This window comes from Pteropus alecto, unplaced genomic scaffold, assembly GCF_000325575.1.
Source record: "Pteropus alecto unplaced genomic scaffold, ASM32557v1 scaffold68, whole genome shotgun sequence".
In the NCBI taxonomy this organism is placed as follows: Eukaryota; Metazoa; Chordata; class Mammalia; order Chiroptera; family Pteropodidae; genus Pteropus; species Pteropus alecto.
The window spans coordinates 6,074,028-6,093,411 of NW_006441386.1; the positions used below are offsets into that span (position 1 = coordinate 6,074,028).

A 19,384-nucleotide genomic window follows, 5' to 3' on the forward strand; every position below is an offset into this window, starting at 1 on the left:
AGAGAGTGAAATAAATGTTTACCTACTCTGTTTATCTGAACCTAAATATACCTTTCTAAATGTTACTTTCTCTGTCACCCCTAAGTATACTTCAGGTATGCCTAAAAGGGACCACCTCCCTCATTAAAACGCACTCTACTTCCACCATTTCTTAAGGACTGACTATATGCCAGGCACTGAAGACACAAATTTGAAATCTCACAACTCTATAAGGTGGGCAGCGTACCCTGTTCCTGGATGAAGAGACTGAGGTTCAGAGTGGTCAGAGAGTAGAAGAGCCCAGTGGGCCTCACTCTGCTCTGTCCTTAATCCCGGCTGGTCTTAACTACCAGGCCCTGCCCTCCGGGGTCGCCTCTCCCCTCAGGAGGGAGTCTCTTACTAAAACAGCACTAACAACCCCTCACCAGCCCCAAGGCGGTGCTGCTGCAGCCTTAGTCCTCAGCTGCCTACAAACAACGAATCCTCCCCTGTTGCTCCCTCAGTCTTCAGAGTGATGGAGCCAGGCAAGTGTCCTCTCAGAGACAGGAGCAGAGCAGAAACAATAGGAAGGTTTCCAGAGGAAACACATCTGGTGCTGACCTCCACCCAGGTCAGCATAGCCTTAAGGAGCTCCCCTCCCTGAAGCCCCAGACAGTGTGCAGTGACCCTCTCACTGGGAGTGTGTGCCAGGCCTGTCCTCCAGAGAGATGAGACTTGCCCCTTCTCTCTTTTTTCCCTTTGTTTTTATTATGTTTTAAATTTTTTAACTTAAAAAATGAGACTTTATTTTTTAGAGCAGTTTTAGGTTTATAGAACATTTAAGCAGAAAACGTAGGGAGTTCCCACAGGTCTCCTCAAGTCTCTCCCTACGGTTTCCTCCTTATTAACACCTTGCATGAGTGGGGCACGTTTGTCACAATAATGAGCCAATACTGATACAATATTAACTGAAGTCCATAGTTTACATTATGGTTCGCTCTTGGGTTTTGACAAGTATATGATGACATGCATCCACCACTCCAGGATCATACAACATAATTTTATTGCAGTAAAAGTCCTGCGCTCTGCCTATTCTCATCTCTCTGTCTCTTCCTACCCCCAATCTTTTTACTGTCCCCAAATCCTACCTTTTCTAGAATGTCATATATTTGGAATCATACTGTATATACCTTTTCAGCATGGTTTCTGTCACTTAGTAATATGCATTTAAGGTTCCTGCTTGTTTGACAGCTCTTCTCTTCTTAGCCTTATTCCACTGTCAGGATGTACCACAGTTTATTTATCCATTCACCTCCTGAACGATGTCTTGGTTGTTTCCAAGTTTTAACAATTACAAATAAAACTGCTATAAATATTTGTGTGCAGGTTTTTATGTAGATACTTTATAAAAAAATTCTTTTTTAATTCCCAGCCCCCCACTTCCACCCCTGACCTACGGATGTTTCCATCTCCCCCTAAGAACTAGATCTCCGAAGGCGGAGAATCACCTCCCACGCACTCCCAGTGCACATTTGGGGCCTAGCACACCCAGGGGGACTAGGCACCTGGGGGACCTGGCACGCCTGGGGTATAGATCGTGGCTCCACTGGGGGTTGAACCCAGGACCTTCTATGTGTAAAGCAGGCATGCTAACCACTAATCTATAGAACCACCACGTGTAGATACAAGTTTTAAACTCACTTAAATGAATACCAAGGGACATAATTGCTGAATCATATGGTAAGAGTATGCTTACTTTTGTAAGAAACTGTCAAGCTGTCTTCTAACGTGGCTGTACCATTTTGCATTCCCACCGGCAAATGCATGAGAGTTCCTGCTGCTCCACTAAGGAAATGGCCCCCTCAAGTCACCCCCGCTGTATGCCAGGCCCCAGGCTCCTGAGGGGTGAGCCCCACCCTCTTTCCTTTTGTACCACCTGGGGTTCACCCGTGGGCCTGCAGTCCCTTCTGGCTTGGCCCGAACACCAACTGGATCCCAGGTCCCACAAAGCAACGGTGGTGGACAGCTTGAACGTATCTGTGTCTCAGGGACTTTCCCCTGAGGAAGTCAAAACTGGTGAATCACTTAAAATAGCCACATGTGCCTCAGATCATGGTTGCACCCACACGGTGAGAGAACAGGGCCTCAGAGCTGCCCCGCTCTGTCATCAGGAAGCTGGACCAGAGCTGCTAGGAGGGTACAGTGAAGGTTCATGTCTGAGGTCTGGAGCAGCCTCTGCTGGGCAGCTGTGGGAAGGGGCAGGAGCATGGGGTGGCGTGCTGGCAGGAAGGAGGATGGCCAGGGGAGAAAGGCAGGTGGGCAGTAATATCGAGCCATCCAGGGAGATGAGGGGACCCAAGTGGGCAGCCCCCTTGGTGACTCTCCCTGACAACTTCCACAGTCGCTGACCTGAGTAATAGCTAGCGGGGCATATCTGGGACTCAACTAATCTGTGGAGTCCTGACATCATTCATGAGGAGCCTTGCTCACTCTCAGGCTGTTGGAGGCACTGGGGCACAGCCACAGGAATGAAACAGACAAGACCCCCTCCTCGTAGAGCTCCCCTTTGGGGGCAGGAAATAGACAGTAAAGAAGGAAGTGAATAAATGCTTTTATTCCAGGTGGATGACAAGAGCTATGTGGAGTAATATGGGAGGCCTCTGTCTCTGAGGGGTGACAGTGGCACAGAGGCCTAATAGAAGTGGGACAGTGTGCTATAGGAAGCCTGGGGGACAGTGTCCCAGGTAGAGGAATTGGCCTGGTACTCTGGAGGAAAGGAAAGAAGGTCAGCATATCAGGGGCACAGCAGCCAGGATGGAGGGAAGTCGTTTCATAAGGAGGCTGGGCAGGCAGGTCACAAGAGTCTGGGGGCCATGGGAAGGCAGGTGGGTTTATCCCAAGTAAGATGGGGCCTCTTGGGTGTGGGGGCCTGACTGGGAATGAGGGAGACCAAGGAAAAGGCAGCTCCATTGTCTGAGAGAGAAAGAAGCTGCCAGTGGAGGTGGTAGGATGGGAACAGATCTGGGTGTATTTTGGAGGTGATACCAGAGACCTGCTGATGAGTCACATGGTGGGGGAAACAAAGAAAAACAGACCTGAGGCCAACTGCCAAGTTCCTGGCTGGGTTTAGCAGGCGACACAGGTGTGCCATTTACTAAAATGAGAAAGATGAGGAGGAGCAGGTTGGGGATGGCTGGGGAAAGCGGGGTGATGATCAACTGAGCTCTGTTTTGGACATGTGTTATGAGCTCAATTGTGCCCCGCCAAAAGATATGTTGAAGTCCTGACCCCCAGTCCCTGCAAATGTGACCTCATTTGGAAACAGGGTCTTTTAGGTGTGATTAAGTTAAGATGAGGTCATTAGGGTGGGCCCTAATCCAGTATGCCCGGAGGCCTTATAAGAAGAGCAGTGACACAGAAACACACACGAGGGAAGAACACCATGCGAAGACGGGGCAGAGACTGGAGCGATGCAGCTGCAAGCCAAGGATTGCTGGTGATACCAGAATGTAAGAGAAAGACATAAAGCAGATTCTTCCCTTGATCCTCTGAGACAGTGTGGCCCTGCTGACACCTTTGATTTCAGACTTCTGACCTCCAGCAGCGTGAGAGAATAAATTTGTTGTTTTAAGCGGTTCCGTTTGTGGTACTTGTTTCAGTAGCCACGGAAAACTAATACACATTAAGTGGAAATGTTGAACGAGAGCTTAAGATATGAGGCAGGAGCTCAGAAGAGAGACCAGGACTAGAGATCCAGCTGTGGGTGGTGTGATGCTCACATGTGCCTGGACTGTCTAGTCACAGGCCTAGATGGTTCCACCAAGGACAAGAGCACAGGAACAGACGAGCCGAGGTCAGAGTTCTGCCCTGATGTGGGGAAGGGGACCAGCAGAGAGTGGTGGCCAGGGAGGCAGAGGAGGAAAGCAGGAGAGTGTGTGGAATCCTAGAAGTCGAGAGAAGAATGTGCTTCTAGGAAGACGGGAGAGACTGATGGTGGCCGATTCTGCTGAGCGGTGACATAAGATGAGGACTGGGAACTGACCGTTGCATTTGCAATGTGAATGTCTCTGGTGGCCTCTGGGGGAAGGTTCCCCTGGAGGAGAGGGTGATGGGAGAGAGCAGGAGCTGAAGACCGTGGCCACAGACAGGCCCTTCGAGGGGTTTAGCTGAAGAGAAGACAGAGAAATGAGCAACGGCTGGAGGGAAACATGCGGTCGGGGAGCGTTTTATTTTTGAGGTTGTTGTTAAGAGAAGCTGGAGCTAGTGAGTGAAAAGACTGGCCAGGGGAAATGTGCAGCGGAGGACGGGGTCTGTCTGCTGGGGCGGGTGGCACTGACCTGAGACAGGAGCAGGCGGTTGGGGCCCTGGATGAAACGAGATGAAGGGGAAAAAGTGTGCAGATGCTGCAGGTTTGGGGGTGAACCATGGTTCTGTTCTTCCCAGGAAGCACAGAATGTAGGGGAGAGGCAGGTGTTAGAAATTTTTAGAGAAAGAAGGTGGTATCACTATTACAAAAGAGGAAACTGAGTCTCAGAAAGGCAAAGCAGCAGGGAGGAGTGGCCGAGCCAACTCCCTCAACTAGGTCTGTGGGCCTTGAGTCAGTCTAATTCCCAACCCAGCACATGGGGAAATTGGTCATTGTTGAACACAGAGGTTACTGCCAGACATAGGTTACTGCACAGACCCATGCTAGAATTCCTCCACTCTGACCTAGGAGCTTTCTTAGCCTGGGGTAGATCTGGTCTCAGATTACTCCTCTGGGGAGGAAAAGGGAGTACAAAAGGCCAGAGCCCTTGACCCATACCCGGGGCCCCCAGCCATCCAGTGAGAAACCCTGTGACAGAGAGAGGAAGCCAGAGGCAGACATAGTCCTCCCTGCTGACCTTCTCCAGCTCTGCTCCCTATCAGTGAATCTGGAAGATGAAGCCTCAGCAGCCATGTGGGTTAGCAGAGCCAAGTCTCCTCCTTCTTCTCATCCCTCTCCCCACACAACAGACACCATTTCCCTCTGCCCCAACCCCAAGCACACCAGCCCCCAGAAGGGCCCCCAGGCCACTCCTACAAATCCCTCCCAGCTAGAGCTAGGTCTCACACCCAGCCTCGAGGTATGCACCCCTCAGCCAAGAAGACTCGGGGATGAAGAAATGGGATCTCGGGCAGAGGAAGAACGCCAGGATTTTCCAAGAGCCCACAGTGTACAGGACTTTACCTGAGTAGATTTCTACAAATCCTGCAGTCAGAATATCAGTCCCTTTTTAAAAGTGAGAATATTGAGTCTCAGTCTCTTGCCCTGGGTCACACTACCGTAAGGGACAGAGCTGAGTTCATACCTAGGCCTGTTTAACCCCTACGCCCACCTTCCCACCACCTGTTGCCTCGACACCACAGACGGCCCCTGCTGGATGTTTGACCTGCGGACTGTGCAGGGTGGGACCGGCAGAAAGAGAACCAACCTCATTCCTCATCTCTCAGAAACCATCTCTCAAGACACTGCTCCCACACCTAACCAGGCCAACTACGAAGGCGGGAACCAGCCCTGCAGAGAATCTACCAGCCCACAGGGGAAGGTGTGGCTGACTGGTCAGACTGCCTCGTGGGCTGGTATGTTCTGGGTGATCTGCAAGGCAAGGCTGGCCTCAGCTTCATGCTTTGAGATATGCTGGGAGAGGGTGCCAGCAGTACAAGTGGTTCTCTGGAAAGGTCTCTTAGCCCATCCTTCTCGGGATGCCTCTGTGACCAGTACGTGAAGAAACTTGAAGGGACAGACTTCACCTACATGGAGATGCCCTACACAGATTCTGCTTCAAGGAAGGCCTTGCTGTCCTGCTAAGGGAGCCCCCTTGGCTGAGATGACACCCTTCCTGGGGCAGCCGCACCTGGTAACTGAGCGAGGCAGGGGCAGAAAGGCTGGACACTTTGGCTCTACTTGGGGCACTGTGATGAACAACCTGGCTCCAGAGCTGCGCCTGGTCAGCTGAGGTTCTGTCCAGCCCGCGTTGCAGCCTGACTTCCACCTCTGCCAATTCTTTCACAGATGTTAAAAGCCATAATAAACATCTGTACCCCCAAAACACCTCGGCAACTATTTCCGGGGAACTTGACGTGACACAACCTACTTATCATCTGCGTCTTTGGGGGTCAGAGAGCTCGCTACCCCAGGCAACTCCGTGTTGACATCTGTCTCTTTGGAGCTTTGGCTCTGGGGCGCCTCTTGGAGCCACAAGCAGCCAGGCAGGCCGCTTCCTTCCTGAGATAGCTTTTCTCTGTTCCTTGCTAATTATACCCTATACTGTCAATTGTAGCTGACCAAGACATTTCCAGCCTGGGCACACTGCAGGTAGGGGATAAAGGGAACATTCCTGGGCTGGAAGGTAGAAGCCCAGAGCCCCCATCCCAGCCTCGCCCATGCCCTGCTGTGTGACTCTGAGCAAGTACTTGTCCTCTCTGAGCCTCACCATCCTCACCCTTACAACAGGCAGATAGGGCCTGGTGTTCTCTGTCCCAGCAGGCCTGTCTATGAGTCTAGATCAGCTCTCACTCACCGATAAACCTCAGGTAGAGGTGCCTTTCCAACCCTTCCTGTCTCAACCCACCACCCCCTTCGTTCCTGCTTCTCTATACTTCCAACCTGGAATGTCTTTTCTATGACCTCAATCTTAAGCCGGTGGCTGCCTGGCTGGCCCCTGAGTCTGCCATACCAGGTTATGCTGCCTCTGAAACCAACTTCCCTAAAACTCATGCAGACAGACCCATCTCTTGGGATGGACTTTCGGGACCACACGCTGGGGCTCCCATAGGCCTCAAGGGGGACACACACAGCAGCTCTCCTCATCTCAGGCCAGACAGACATCCAGGTGCCCTCCACATGCTCCCTGGGCCTGGAAGGTGCCCAGGACCACAGGTAGCGGAGGTGTTTCCAGGAAGAAGGAAATGGAGAGGTGTCCTGGGGTGTCAGGGTCCCACCTGGCTTGGGTCCTGTCTCAGCTTTGCCTGGCATGTTGTAAAAGGCTATGTGACCTTGGGCGAGTCACTTCAGCTCTCTGTTCCCACCTCTGCTAGGAATCCCTACCCCATACACCCAAGATCCTTGAATGCTCATCCAGAGCAAGGCCCCAAACTCACCCAGGCCAACCTCTGAGAGAACTTGGGAGGGAGGATTTTAGAAGAGGAAATAGGGCAGAACAGAGTGGATCATTGCTGGAGGAATTTCAGGCATTAGCCAGAAAGGTTATCTGTGTGTGTACTGGGGCTGGGGAGGGCGGCAGAGGGTGGGAAAGGGCAAAGGCAGGACAGCCAGCCTATGGGCCCCGCTCAGCCGCTTCCACGCTAGGTGCTATGGGAAATTCAGGTCTCAGGCTGCAGTCTGTGAAATGGAACATCTGCTTCCCAGGCAACTGTGAAAACAAGAAGTGATCCACGCAGCCCAGGGCACAACTCCAAACCATAGCTGAAAATCTGGTTCAGACAGGCCTGGGACAAAACTCCAAACATTTAAGAAACCCCAGTCCGGAAGGTGAGGCATGTTTCTCCTGCGATCTCCAGGTCTCCCTCTCACCTTCCAGAGGTTCCCCCGGAAATAAGAACCTCTCCGCGCTGAAGTGGAAACGGACTTCTTTCACAGCAAACACTCCACCAATGGAAGCCAAGGACATCCAGTCTGTCGTAGACCGCCGTATGACCTCGGGGAGGCTCCCTGAGCTCTGAACCCCTCACTGCACCAGGGGCTATATGACACCTACCCCTCCCTCACAGGCTTTAATGCTGGCAATAGCTAACACTTCATAGAACTTACTCAGAACCACACGAAGCAGATGAACTATTATCCCCATTTTATAGGTGAAGAAACTGGGGCATAGAGAGGCTAAAGAACTTGCCCATAATTACTTAGCTCATACATGGACCTCATGGGATACTGTTGAGGCCCAAATGAAACCAGGATCCAGAGGTATCTTTGAAGAGCAGCACAATTTAACAAACATAAATACTGTTACTTCATAAGTAACAAATACTGCTCACGCCTTTGACCCAGGTCAGAGGCAGGTTTGCAGCTGGTGAAGCTAACAGAGCTTAGACCCCTTGCCTGGCCTCTTCTGAGGCCCTGACAATGCATTTGCGGGAACACATGATTTATAAAATTTGCAAAACCAGTACTTTTTTGTACGTTTTTCCTAGAGTCCCTCATCTTTAAATTGTATAAGTTCAGGCCTCTACAGTCACCTAGGTCCAGGATATAATTTTTTTTAAGGGTGGGGTAGGGACAGGAAGGTGATAAGTCAGGTGTTTATAGCAGGGGCAAGGGAGAAAAGCAAGTTCCAGGGTCAGCCAGGCCAGCTGGGTCCTGGCAGTGCACAGTGGACTAGGCTGGAGGACTAACCCGAGGCAGATTAGGGTAAGGTGAGTGGCAGGTGAGGCTTGATCCCCATGGTAGAAACAAATCCGTCATTCAAATTCCTCTCCCCATCCCAGAATCCAGGCACATCCAGGGCAGGCACAGTTGATGAGTGAATAAAGGAATAAATGGCCCATCACCTCCTGGTGTGACCCTGGGCAGGCTATTTTCTAGGGCTGAGCCCAATTTCCTCATCTGTAAAACAGGTGGATAACTCCCACCTCGTAAGGCAGTGGGGAAGACCCAAAGAGACAAGGTACAGAAAGTGCTGGGCATGGTACTCAGAGTGGGGTACTCCCCCAAGAAAGCAGTGTCTGAAAGTGAGGGTGCAACCTGCTTGTGGGCTGGGCAGTCAACGGGGCCTGTCTGTTGCTACTGCTGCCAGCTCTGCTGAAGGGCTAAGGCCTGGGGGAGAATTCTAGAGCAGTGCCTGCCTTGTGCCAGCTTCAGTGCCCTCTGCCTGGCATGTCCAGTTCCCATTCCATGAAGGGGAGCAGATGCAAGGGGAGTTCCTGGGCTTAATCCTACTGTTCCCCAACCTGGGACCAATCAGAGCTGGTCGATAACCCCCAGAGCTGCCACATCCCACCTCAAAGAGGTCGAAGACACCTCCTAGGGCTCTCATATGACACAAACCAGGCCTTGCACAGCCAGAGCCCTTCATAACTCTGAAGCACTCCCTGTTCACTGGCTCTCTCTACGCTCCTGACAAAAGCACCACACAGCGCCACATGGGTACGACACTTACCAGGTGATCACCCTGTAAGGTATACAAATGTCTAATTACTACATCGTACACCTGAAACTAAAACAATACTGTATGTCAACTGCAATTGAAAAAGAAATTATTTTTTAGAAAGCATCACATGGGTACTAACTATGCCATTTCGCTAGACAGATGATAAATGCATGGAAAAAATGGAAGGAAGGAAGGAAAGGAGGGAGGGAGGGAAGGAAGATGAGACTCAGTTAAGTGACTCGACCGACATCACACAGCTGAGACATGGCATACAGGGCACAAATCTAGGCCTGATTTTCCTGCAGTGGCCATGGCCAGCATGTGCCCTCAGACCCCAGGCATCCCCAAGGACAGCTCAGTGAGACCGTAAGCCAGGTTGCCTGGGCCCCATAGGCTGGGGATGGCTTCTCAGGGAGCCACCGTAAGAGGAGCAGAGTTGATGGCCTCAAAACAAGCTCTCTGGACAGAAAAACACAGGGGCCCCGTGAGTCCAGCCTCCCCCGCCCCCACAGTGCCACAGCAGCCCCCTGACACCCTCTGCTGTACTCTCGCCCCCTCCCATCCTGTCTCTACCAAGCAGTAACCAAGATGTGCATAAAACGTGGATCTGCTCACACTGCTGTACAGAGACTTCTGCAGCTCCCTTGGCTCTCAGAACAAAATCCTGCCTGCACCCCGGCTCAGCCTTGTAGGGTCAGCCCACGCCAGCCTCCTGGGCACAGTCTCGCTCTGGCTCCCATTCTACCTGCTTGGCCTCCCTGCTCTTCTCTCTGTTTCTCTAATCTCTGGCTACAGCCCTTTGCCAGCACGATGCTCTTGCCCGCGTCGGCTGGTCAATGCCAGGCCATTCCCCTATCTCAGCATTAACGCTGTTCCTTGGGGAAGTCCCACTGCCAGTTTCCTCTGTGATCGGCTCTTGAAGCACCGTGTATAATTTCTTCATGTCATTTACCAGAGTCTATAAAGAAATACTGATGCCTGCAATCACACAAATCATGGTCTCTCTTCCAGTAAACTGGGAGCTGCTGGAAGGCAGAGACCAAGCCTGGCCACGCCCACCACCATATCACCCAGGGGTAAGTTCCATCCATAGGGACCTAGGCTGGCAAACCAGACCCTGGGGTGGGCAGACCCCCGAGAGTATGCCTGGATACAAAGACATGGCTTAGTGACAGGAAAGCAGGCTTTAGGGGCTGGTTTGAATCTTGGACCTGCTCTGTCATCTCACACAAGTTACTAAACTTCTCAGCCTTGGTTTCTCCATCCAAGGAGTGAGGGTGATAAAATTACATCACAGCAGGGGCTTGAGGATTCAACAGGGCAATGGGTATGAACATTTCCTGTCATCCCCACAACCTAAATGTTCTTCCCAGAAGCCTCCAGGAGAAACTGTGGCCCTGGGAGAGGTCTCTGGAGTGGGGGCGGAGCATTCCAGGAGGTGATACCCTCCTAGGGTCCCCACTCTGTGACTCCAGAGCTCCCCAAACCTTTCCCCACTCAGCCTTAGAGCTCCGGGCATATGCTCCCCACCTTGAAGTGGGATTTCCCCCACTCTCCCTCAGGAAGCCCCGCTGACCTGAGCACAGGAACCTCTCCCCCTACCAACTGACTACCTCCTTTGGACTCCTCAGACCCCAGGCCCGCAGACATCCTTCAGGGACGACCCCGTGTGTTATTCTCACCTACCCAACACCACGGTTCTTAGAGGGCAGAGCCAGCCCGGGCCCCCTCAGCCACCTCAGCCCTGGGTTTTGCATCACACGTTATGATCCTGTCCCATGTACCTTACCATCCCCAGCCCAGGTCTGGCTCACACTGCCACATTCAGACAGCAAAAGGATAAATACAGACTCTAAAGGACTTGGGGGTCACTGGCCCCTTCCAACCTGGCCCCAATACCTAGGACTACCAGAGAAGAGAGGCCCCTGACAGGAAGGCTCAGCTAGAGATTTCTTTGGCTCCAATGACCCAATTCTCCCCTCCACAGCTAAACTTAATTAGGTGTGTGAACCAGCCACCCCTGGGCCAGGGGCCTTGAGCCCTCCAGTCTCTGGCCTTTTCCAGTATAGGCCTGGCACATCCATGTTGATGGGCTAAATCAATGGATAATATCGGTAAGAGCTAATGGCTATGGGGCACCTGCTAAGTATCAGGCACCATCTAAAGGCATTACATGTATTAACGTGTTTCAACTTATGTGGGAGGTACTATTAAAATTCCTGTTTTACAGATGGGAGGACTAAGGCCCAGAAAGGTTAACACACCTGCCCAGGGTCACACATCGACAGTCTCCAGAACCAACTTAACCTGTCTCCCTGGTCCCTCTGTGTGGTTCTGACAGAGTGGTGCCTAAGCCTGGACTCTACCTGAGCCCCTTGAGAGACTCCTCCCTGCCCACCCCTGGGGTCCAGCTCACCCACATGGGGTGTGGTGGTGGGGACTCACCAACACGCGGTCTCCCAGGCGCAGGTCCTTGTCACCCCGCTTCACAGAGCCGCTGTCGGAGAGGTTGGAGCCCGACTCGTTGCCTGTCTTGACGGAGCTGTTGAGGACACTCTCCCGCAGTGGGATGACACGGCTGGTCAGCGGAGGTGTGGCTGTGCCTGAGTGCAGTGACAGGTTCTGGGCGGTCAGCGACTCTACCGAGTGGGCATCACTGCCCGAGCCCTCGGCCATGGGCTGCCGGGTCAGCTTGGAGGGTCGTGTGAAGATGCCCTGCAGGGCTGGGCACTCAAAGTAGCGCACGCCACCCACAGCACCGTCGTTCTTGCCCACCGGCTCGTCCAGCACCACGCCGGCCCACTGGCCAGGCGCAAACTGCGTCTCACCTAGGTACTGTACCACACCTGGCTTCACGCCGTTCACCCACACCCGCTCACCAACCTCGAAGTCCCCCACGAAGTCATCGCCCACCTCAGCTGCCTTCGGGCCGGGCTTCTCGGGGGCAGCAGGCGTAGCTGTGGAGGAGGGGCCCGAGGCCTGCTTGTGCAGGGGGGAGCCTATGGGGTGAGGAGAGAGGCAGTGGTTAGGGCTGAGTGTGAGCTGGAAGGCACCAGTGGGGAAACTGAGGCAGACGTGATTGGCAGTGTGACCTTGGGCAGGTCTCATTCTTCGTGGGCCCTGGGCATCCGTAGGTCTCTCCCTACTCTTCCAACCCCTCTGGATAGTTCTGAGGATTAAAAGCTCAGGAAAGTGCCTTCTCAGAAGCAACACTTTCCACTGCTCAGGGTCACTCAAACTCAAGGACCAGGAATAAACCCCTTATTGATGGTTATTAGCTGCCACCTTCCTGCCCTGGTAGGCTCAGATCTTAGAGTCCTCTCTATGTCCCCCACCTTCTTCCCCAGACAACTCTGGACCTTATGAAATTCCCCCAACCTATTCCTTGACAGCTGGCCACAGCCACAAACGTCTTGCAGCAAGGAATGAACCAGGAAAACCCTCTTACTCCACCCTAAGCCCCCCTTCCCTTTCTTCCCCCTTTCCAAGTTACAGCCTAAAGCCTCAGAACTGCACAGACCAGGAAAAGTGGGAGGGAGGAGGTCAGGAGGCGAAAGCAAGTGTGTAATCTCATTCCTACGACTGAACTCTGGGTTCCCTGGCCTGAACTGGGTCCTCTGATCCAGCCCCTCTTATAAAAATAATGACCCTGAGGCTCAGAGAGGCAAGGGCCTTGCCCGAGGCCACACAGTAGAAATGAGACTCAAACCCTGGGAGGAGGCCTACCTCCCAGGCCTGGGCTCCGATGTGCTCCAGACATCAAAGAGGAAGGGAAGGGAAGGAACTTGCTCAAGGTCACTCAGGAAATGACAAAGCAGGGCTCGACTCCACCACGCTTCATGTGTATCTGGTTCCTGGGCCCCATACAAAGCCTCCTGGGCATGTGGGTGCTCAGAAAGCCCATCTTTTGCATCTCAGGGTCTAGAGGTTGCTACCATTTCTTGCCAGACCAAGCGTCAAGCAGAAAAGGTCTCATCCCTCTCTTCCTCTACTCCAGAGGCTGATGGGCTTCTGAAACACAGTTGGAGACATACTCTCATCAGAGCTGCCTATGTTTCTGGTCCTTTCCACGAGTAGCCAGTGGAGGGACCATATAGCAGCAGCTCCCACCAACTTCCTCCTTTCATCTAGGGTCAAAGAACCTGGGGCCCCAGGCCTGGCCGGATGCTATCTCTAACCCTTACGGACAGAGTTTCCAGGCAACAGGAAAGTGGATGCTATCTCAGGGCTGGAAACCAACCCTTACGGACAGAGTTTCCAGGCAACAGGAAAGCCACTCAGTGCTAAGGCAGGCCCAACACACGAGGCCAAGCAGGCGGGTTCTCCCTCTGGGCTCTGGCAACAGTGGCAGGAAAGCACATGGCCACCCATGGCCTGGGCAGCCAGGATGGGAATCTGATCAGGGGGAAGGGCTACCTCTGACCTGTGAGCTGGGTTCCTAGAAGATCAATGAGCTTTCCTGTTGAATTTAATTAACAACCACAGTCATCACACCCATTAATTGATGCTCTGTGCTAAGAGGCTGACATACAGCAGCGCATCTGACTCTCACAGTTAGTCCTATGAAGTCATTTTGTTGTTCCAGTTTTACAGATGAGGAAACTGAGGCTTAGAGAAAGCAGATGCTTCATCTAGGCTCCCAGATGGTAGGCAGCAGAGCCGAGCTCTGGCCAAAGGCCTCTGGCTCTTGGTGCAGGGCACTTTGATTAATCTAACAAATGTATACAAAGCACCCGCCATACCTAGCCCCAAACTACAATCACCCCAAATCTTGGTCCGCTGTGAATGGACTTTTCCCAGAATCTGGCTAAACCTTACAGCTCCCTACAAGTAGGAGACGATCTTATCTTTTACTACTTCCTACGTAAGGACGTCCCCTTCCATTTTTTGTTTAGAGACAAACTGAGTGGGACCTTGGTTGGGAGCCCCCAAGGCTCCCTTCTACCACTGAAATCCCATGAGGCAGACGTCATAGTGTTTGAGGGAGCAGGCCCTGGAGCCCCACAGACCTGCTCTCGAACCCAGCTGCCCTGGCCCCACCTGGGTCTCCTCACCTGCATCTCTGTCCTGGGCTGTTGTGCAATGATAGGAACAGGGCCTGGCCCATACACACGCCCATGAGTGTTGACGATTGTTACTTTGATGAGAATGATTTATACAAAAACTAAGGGATTGAGAAAAAACACACACACGCACACACAAGAAGGGCTTCCAGGGAGGTTCTGGTGACCTTGGGCAAGTGGCTCTTCTCCTGAGTAAACGAGGAGGGTGGCCAAGTCCCCTGAAGTTGGCATCAAACACTGAGTGTAAGTCGGCTCACACAGACCCTATCCTGCTGGTTCCTTGTGCCTGGGCCAAGCTCCTGGGATTCCTTGGTCCTGATCTAGGACAATCCTGTATCACAAAGGAGCTTCTGCTGGGATCCCCACCCACTCCCCACAGTGGCTCTCCTGCTCACTGGGTCAAGCATGCTCTTTCTTTAGGCAGAGCTGCTTCGGAAAGCAGCCAGAAGGGGAGGAAGTCACAAATTAGATGGAGCCTCCGCCCCACACCCCTGGTAACACTGACCAAGGAGCCTGTGGGGCCCATCAACAGCGAGATGTCAATGTTATCATTATTAAAATAGCAGCTACCATTTACGAAGTGCTGACTGCATGCCTCCAATGGACTGGGTACTTTTTATACATTGCATTCTTGCAGATTAGGAAGCAGAGGTTACAAAACTTGTCCAAAGTCAACCAGGCAAGAGTCAGGAGCAGCTGGTCTGGCTCAGAACCCTCCCTCTTGATGGCTCCCTGGCAGGCACCTAGCAGGTGTCAGTGCCCTTCCCTTATCTGTTCCTAGAATACTTCCCTGTGCACAAGGGCTCCCTGATGTCTGCTAACAGGACTGAATGGCTGTGGCCCAGGCCTGTCCCTACCTGTCCTTTTGCTTACAGCACAGAGGAGGGTCCCAGGTTAAGGGGGACCCAGAGTGGCTATTCTTGGCAAAAAGCTGCCTACTCAGCTGTCCTCCCCAGCTGTCCCAGCCCAGGCAGACCCTCAGGTAATCTCCTTTGTTCCCCACCCCTGCCCCTTTCAGGGTCTACAGGCCCAAGGACCAGTTGTTTCAACAGCTGCTAAAATCCAGATCACAAGCCTATGGCAACCGCATTTGGGTGTTTTGCTCCATTTTTCCTCGTTGGTGCCCTCAGCTGCCCCAGTCTCCCAGGGACAAACCTCATCAAATATCCCTCTTACACTGGGAAGCTTTCAGCAGCCTGAGGTTGGGAAGGCGTGGAAAACCCCTACAGAGCCCCCTTCCCTCCAGGGAGCCATTATAACACACTAGCTAGGCCTGGCCAAGCCCCTTCCATATCTGGGCCTCAGTTTCCCCATAGGACAACAAAGAGCTGTGTCAGAAATAGCCAGGGTTCTGGCGGGCACTGATATTCTACGGGTCCCACCTCTTCTCCTGGAGGAGCCGGTGTGAGTACCTAGCTATCAGACCCAGTCACTCCCTCAGGGCTCTGAGGCTTCCTGAAGCTGAGCTCTGGGCCTCACTCTCTCCGAGTTATTGCACAGAACAGCAGTGGCTCAGCAAACCCCCAAGAAAGCAAAGAGCAGCGACAGACTTCAACCTCACAGGAGCAGCTGATCCCTTCCCCAGACGCAGGCACGAGGGGATTTATTGCTGGTTTCAAGTTCAAAGTAGAACTTGGATGAAAAGTACTGAAGGACATGGTGTGGAGTGGCAGCAGCTGGTGGCCCAGTCCAACAGTGGGTGGGGGGCCCAGATAAGAAGGCATCCTTCTCTACTTCTACAAGGACTCAAGTCTTGCCCTTCCTGGAAGCAGAGATGGGTCTTTTCCATACCTGCCATTCTCAGCCACCAAGGACCCTATTCACTGAGCACCCAGTGTCAGATTCTAGGGATGACAGGCATGGCCAAACAAAGGCCCAGCAAGGAGGTGGGGGTAGGGAGGACAACAGGACCACAGCTACAAGTTGGCTGGCCACCTGCCTGATTGAGGAAGGGACCAAGATCCATGGGCACTTGGGGTTGCGGAGAGAAGGCTCACAGCTTATGGGGGTGGGAGCACCTCCCAGAAACTCTGCCCAACATGGTCACACAGTTTGCTCCCTCACCTCCGAAGAGATGACTTCCCTGACTGCTTCCTCTAAAAACCAGTCCATCCACATCACCCTCCACTCCTTTATTCTCCCAGAGATACATCCCCTATCTTCACCTGTGTATGTCTGCCTCCCAGACTTATACCAAAGTTCAAGAGGGCTTTCTTCCTCTCTAGCACCCAGCCATGTGCCAGGTAGCAGGCCCTCAATGTCAGCTGAGCTGTCCGCTCAGAGCTGGGTCCCACTCTTCAGAAGCAGGAGCCATGATGGCTCTGTGCTTAGTGCATAGACTCGTTCCCATTTTTCAGTCAAGGAATCAGAGGCTCAATCCAGGTGGCTTCTGGTTCTCCGGTTCCCCTTTCACCTTTGTACGTCTCCGAGCACTCTCTATTTTCCCCGTGTTTCTAGAGGAAAGTTAAGAACTCCTCTTCTCCTACTAGAAGCAAACCTCCCTCCTCCTTTGGTCTCCCCTGGGACTCACCTCCCTACCTCTCCCCTCTCCCTTCTCCCCTCACTGGCTCTCCAACAGAGCCCACATGTGGCATCGATATCTCCAGCCTACAAAACAGCAGATTCCCCCACCTCACCTTCCCTCCTTCCCAGCAAACAAGCTTTTCTCTCTCTATTTAAATGTTTATTACACAGATCATTCGTGTCCACTGAAGAAAAATTAGAAAACATAGGTTGCCATCAGACAAACATAACACAGTTAACATCTTGGTGTATGTTTTTCTAGGCTTTATCCTGTGCATCTATATGTATGTATATACTGCATACTTAAAACAGAAGTGGGGTCGTATTTAGGTGTTACTTTGTCTTCTGCACTTCTCAAAGTGAGTATTTTTCCATCCAGTAGCATCTAGAAGGAAGTGGTTCCATTAGCTGAGGAGACTCTGCTTCCCAGGCCCTCTCTGACCCTCCGGCCCCGACCCCTCCCTGCTGCGGACACTGCTCATGGGAGGATGCCACAGCTTCCTCCCTGTAAGGCTGAGGGCCCTTTCTGGCCCCATCGTGCCTGGTCCTGCTGTTCCCCCTCCTCTGAAGGCTCCCTGCTCCTGTGACAGGGCTGGGGGACTCTGCCTCCTCCACCCCTGCTGGCCCCGGTGATCCTCCCCGTTCAATGAGGCAGTCTCCGTCCACTCCTCCCTCCACTTGTGTTCCGGCCAATGGTGTGCTGATAAAGGCTTAACAACCAGCTCTCTGGGAGAGATCAGTAAGCAACCCTGATCTGTAGTGTTTGCCGATTTCCATGGTGTAAATTCTCCCACCATGACCAGTTTCAAGCTACCAGCATGATGTCCCTGAACATGGTGTTGGAAGAGGTTATATAATATTTCCACCATAGAATAAATAACCTCAAAAACACGGATACTATAAAATCTTACTAGTAGCAAAGAGCAGCATTTCACCAGTAATAAAATAATAGAAGTATTAGTGGTATAAATATTACTACAAGTACTCCTAAACGTCACAAGTTTTGAATATTTACTATGTTTTTAATAGAATTTATTTAATTCTAAGTTCACACAATCTGATTTTTAAATAATAACGGCCATGTTTAACATCTGGCTGGCAAAATTCCTGAAATTCCTGAAATTTGGTTCTCGTGATCCAGCATGGGTTGACGCCACCACAGCACCTGTCCCAGCCTAGCCCACACTCTGGAGGCATGGCCCATCCAAGACCCATATAAATTCTCTACAGATACCACAAATGAGAGACAGGAAGAAGAGGCAGAGAAGCAGCAAGTCCCCAACCTGTCTCTCCAAAGAGAGTGTGCAGAGAGGAGGCGAGAGGCAGGAGAAATGTCCTTCTCTGATCAGTACCCAGAGCACCCCAATCTATACTATGCCCCGCTATAATCCAAACTTCTCCTGAAGCTTTAGCTATTATGTGTATGCTGACATACTTCTGCTTTTTTAAAGATATTAATAAATCCTCCTTGTAAAAGATATAAATGACACAAGAAGATATAGAATGAAGTCGGGCCCCAATTGCTCTCTCCAGCCCAGATTCCTTTCCTGGCACCAGACCTACCCAAAGCTGCCTCCTCCTGGATGTCCCCCAGAATCTCATACTTGACATTCTAAATCAAAGTGACTTCCACAAAAGCACTTCCACTGCCCTCCCATCTCAAGAGTGACTTCCACACATTCATTTACTCAGGCCACAGACCCTCATTGCTCCTCCCCACCTACAATCCAGTTATTCATCAAGATCCAGCAGTTCCACATAAGAAATAACTCTCAAGTCCGCACCTCCCTCTAGGGGCTCAGAGGCTCCTCCCAAGATCAGGCCCTTGAGATTTCACACCTTGTTCAGCAAAGCAACCTCCAGAAGGGTCTCCCAGCCTCAAGTCATCCTTCTACTCCTGTGTCTCCCCCAGGGCCATCAGACTAGCCCTCTGAAAAGCAAATCCAATCATGCCATCACTCCCACCCCCCACCAATCCATTTGAAATCTCTAGATAGGGATCTAGATCACTTTTTACGTTAACCTTTGACTTTTATAAAGAGTTCATGTTACTTTTGTAATAAAATACAGTAACGATAAAGTACAATGTTTTAGAGAAGAAAAAATAAAATGGGGAATGTAATCTTTGGCCCATTTCCCAAAGAAATAATTTAGAAAGAAAAAACTGACTGTCTTTTCGTTCATGAAACAAACAAAAAACAAAACTTGAATCTAAGTGTCCCAAAAGAGGGAAGTAGTGATATAAATTATGGTCAAGTCTTTCAGATTATCAAGCAATCTTTAAAATAATTCTTCCAGGTTACAAAGGAAAGTATTTGTGATGTGATGGTTGGTGAGAAAATAGGGTTCAAGAATGTCCCGAAACACAGTACACGGGTATGAATGCCTGGAGCTGGGGGAATGGGAATATAGGGAACAGGATAAAAACAAATCATTTAAAACACACACACACACACACACACACACACACACACACACACAGGGCCTTGCAGGAACCCACAGTGATGATATGCCATGAAGTCTGCCCCCTGCCCTTGAAGGCCGGAGGGAACAGAGTGTACGTATGCTAGGACTGGTTCCTCAAGTAGCTGGTCAGTTCCCTAAATATTCCACAGAACATAGTTCCACAGGGTGTTAATTAAGAGATATAATGAAAGAAAAATTAATCTCCAAATTCAAACAAGCTTGAGAACCAGTAGCTTGAGCAACATT

At 51.6% G+C, this 19,384-nt stretch overlaps 1 protein-coding gene across 3 annotated transcripts in view; it reads right to left on the minus strand.

Moving 5' to 3' along the window:
- The window catches only part of CLIP2 (CAP-Gly domain containing linker protein 2), a 79,148-nt gene that overhangs the window by 33,788 nt on the left and 25,976 nt on the right, over positions 1 to 19,384 (minus strand). For all 3 annotated transcript variants that reach the window (XR_003048380.1, XM_006918538.3, XM_025051516.1), the window contains exon 3: positions 11,532 to 12,085. Coding sequence is in view for 2 of the 3 variants with exons in the window: in XM_006918538.3 (XP_006918600.1) it covers positions 11,532 to 12,085 (554 nt within the window). In the remaining variant the exon portion in view is untranslated. The remainder of the gene's footprint in view (positions 1 to 11,531; positions 12,086 to 19,384) is intronic.